This window comes from Lotus japonicus, chromosome 2, assembly GCF_012489685.1.
Source record: "Lotus japonicus ecotype B-129 chromosome 2, LjGifu_v1.2".
Taxonomy (NCBI): Eukaryota; Viridiplantae; Streptophyta; class Magnoliopsida; order Fabales; family Fabaceae; genus Lotus; species Lotus japonicus.
In genome coordinates, this window is record NC_080042.1 from 37,406,939 (window position 1) to 37,410,054 (window position 3,116).

Here is a 3,116-nt window from a genome sequence, read left to right on the forward strand (position 1 = left end):
GTCTATAGCACTACTCTTGAGCTGTATGTTGAGCACTTAAGATCTGTCTTGAGTATGCTTAGAAAGGAAAAATTGTTTGCCAATCTTGAGAAATGCACTTTTTGCACTGACCATGTTGTGTTTCTTGGTTTTGTTGTGAGTTCGAAAGGAGTGCAGGTTGATGAGGAAAAGATCAAAGCCATTCAAGAGTGGCCCACTCCTAAATCCGTGGGTGATGTAAGAAGTTTTCATGGCTTGGCCAGTTTCTACAGGAGGTTTGTAAAGGACTTTAGTACCTTGGCAACACCCCTAAATGAAGTGGTGAAAAAGAATGTGGGTTTTCATTGGGGAAAGAATCAAGAAGAGGCCTTTGCTGCCCTAAAGCATAAGCTTACCCATGCACCTATACTTGCTTTACCTAACTTTGCTAAATCTTTTGAACTTGAATGTGATGCTTCAAATGTAGGTATTGGTGCTGTGTTGCTTCAAGAAGGCCACCCAATTGCTTATTTTAGTGAAAAGTTAAGCGGAGCTGCCCTTAACTATTCTACTTATGATAAGGAATTGTATGCTTTGGTGAGAGCTTTGAAGACTTGGCAGCATTATCTTTTGCCCAAGGAATTCGTGATTCATAGTGATCATGAGTCGCTGAAATACTTGAAGGGGCAAGGTAAGTTGAACAAAAGGCATGCCAAATGGGTTGAATTTTTGGAACAATTTCCCTATGTCATAAAACACAAAAAAGGGAAAAGTAACATTGTGGCTGATGCTTTATCCAGGAGACACGTGTTGCTTTCCATGTTAGAGACTAAATTGCTAGGACTTGAACATGTGAAAGAAATGTATGAAAAAGATGATAACTTTGCTGAAATTTTTGTGGCTTGTGAGAAAGTTTCTCAAAATGGATTTTATAGGCACAATGGATTTTTATTTAAGGAAAACAGGTTGTGTGTGCCTAAAAGTTCCATTAGAGAACTGCTTGTTAAAGAATCCCATGCTGGGGGATTAATGGGTCATTTTGGAGTCCAAAAGACTATAGAAACTTTACAGGAACATTTCTATTGGCCCAAAATGAAACATGATGTGATCAAGTTTTGTGAACATTGCATTGTTTGCAAGAAGGCTAAGTCTAAGGTGATGCCACATGGTTTGTATACTTCTTTGCCAATCCCTGAATACCCTTGGGTTGACTTGTCTATGGACTTTGTTTTAGGCCTCCCTAGAACAAAGAATGGTAAGGATTCCATTTTTGTGGTTGTTGATAGGTTTTCAAAAATGGCTCACTTTATTCCTTGCAGGAAAGCTGATGATGCTTGTCACGTTGCTGATTTGTTCTTTAAAGAAGTTGTAAGACTTCATGGGATGCCTAGAAGCATAGTTAGTGATAGGGACACCAAGTTCCTAAGTCACTTCTGGAGGACTTTATGGGGGAAGTTAGGCACTAAACTTTTGTTCTCTACCACTTGCCACCCACAAACTGATGGGCAAACTGAGGTGGTTAATAGGACCCTAGGCACCTTGCTTAGGACTGTCCTTAAGGCCAATTTAAAGGCTTGGGAGGCGTGTTTGCCTCATGTTGAATTTGCTTACAATAGGGCTGTCCATAGCACTACCAATTGCTCTCCATTTGAAGTAGTGTATGGATTTAACCCTTTGACTCCTCTTGATTTGTTGCCTATGCCTAACATTTCTGTTTTCAAGCACAAGGAAGGACAGGGCAAAGCTGAATATGTCAAGAAGATGCATGAGCGTGTGAAGGCTCAAATTGAGAGAAAGAATGAGAGTTATGCTAGGCAAGCTAACAAGGGAAGAAAGGAGGTGGTGTTCCAACCCGGAGATTGGGTTTGGGTGCACATGAGGAAGGAAAGGTTTCCAGAACAAAGGAAATCCAAACTCCAACCTAGAGGGGATGGACCTTTTCAAGTGCTTGAGAGAATCAATAACAATGCCTACAAAATAGAGCTTCCAGGTGAGTATAACATCAGCTCAACCTTTAATGTCTCTGATTTATCTCTCTTCGATGCAGATGGAGGAGAATTTGATTTGAGGTCAAATCCTTTTCAAGAGGGAGGGAATGATGAGGACAAGGACAAGGACAAAGGTCATGGAGCACTAAAAGGACTTGGAGGACCAATGACTAGGGCAAGGGCTAAAAGGGCCAAGGAAGCACTTCAACAGATGATAGCATTAGCTCTTGAGGAAGGAACCAATGTGCACGAACTTGAGCCCAAATTGGTGAATTTCCTCATGAACTATGAAGAGGAAGTCGTCCAAGATCAGCCCAATTAATTGGAGCTGAGTTCGAATTTTATTTCTAGTTTTTTTTTTCAATCCAATAAGTCCCTAATACACCAAGGATGCATTAGCAATTAATGGACCTGAAGTGGAGGCATGTGGGGCGTGAATAAGAAGGCTTTAAGGGAGGAATATTCCAAGTTTGCATCAGCTCTTGATGGCTGAAGTAAAACTCCAAGAATCTCTTTCAATTGAAGTTAATTTCCTGTTTTTGTTTAATGTAATGAGAGAAAGTTTAGGGGCTGTTACAAGCTGAGCTTGACCAGCTCATTAGGAGTTTTTATTTGAATTTTCAGCTCAGAATTGGATGTTAAAACTCCATAATTAGTCATTAATTGGAGTTAAGATCATGTCTCACCTTTGTAATTCAAAACAAAGCCAAACTCTTTTAAAAGGGAGGGACGGCCAAGCATGGAGATCATGAATGAATAAGATTATTTTTTCTGAGTTAGTTCAGTTTGTTGAGAGTGATTCTCATATCCCTTGAGTGATTCAAGACCTTGACTTATCAAAGGTTTGCCACCACCTTTGTGTGACGTCTGCACTTCCATATCCATAAAGTTCCATTCCAATTTTGTCCATCTATTCCTTGCACGAAATTCTTCTTTGTTTTTCCCTTCCAACTCTGATTTCTCAAGTCCTAAAATCATCCTAGACGATCCATCAAGCCCTTGCATCAACTTGGGGCATATCACAAAGGTGGAGCATCAGAAGTCTTCAGGTATGCTACAAAGCTTGGATGTGCCAGAATGGAAATGGGATAGCATATCGATGGATTTCGTCGTGGCTTTGCCAAGAACTCAGAAGGGCTACGATTCTATTTGGGTAATCGTGGATCGACT

At 40.5% G+C, this 3,116-nt stretch overlaps 1 protein-coding gene across 1 annotated transcript; it reads left to right on the forward strand.

Annotated features, from left to right (window-relative positions):
- Positions 1-1,698: 1,698 nt before the first annotated feature.
- Positions 1,699-2,757, forward strand: LOC130735373 (uncharacterized). The gene is made up of 2 exons (XM_057587397.1): positions 1,699-1,948; positions 2,045-2,757. The coding sequence occupies exons 1-2, from the start codon at positions 1,720-1,722 to the stop codon at positions 2,266-2,268; spliced, it is 453 nt and encodes a 150-aa protein (XP_057443380.1). The 5' UTR covers positions 1,699-1,719; the 3' UTR covers positions 2,269-2,757.
- The last annotated feature ends 359 nt before the right edge of the window (positions 2,758-3,116 follow it).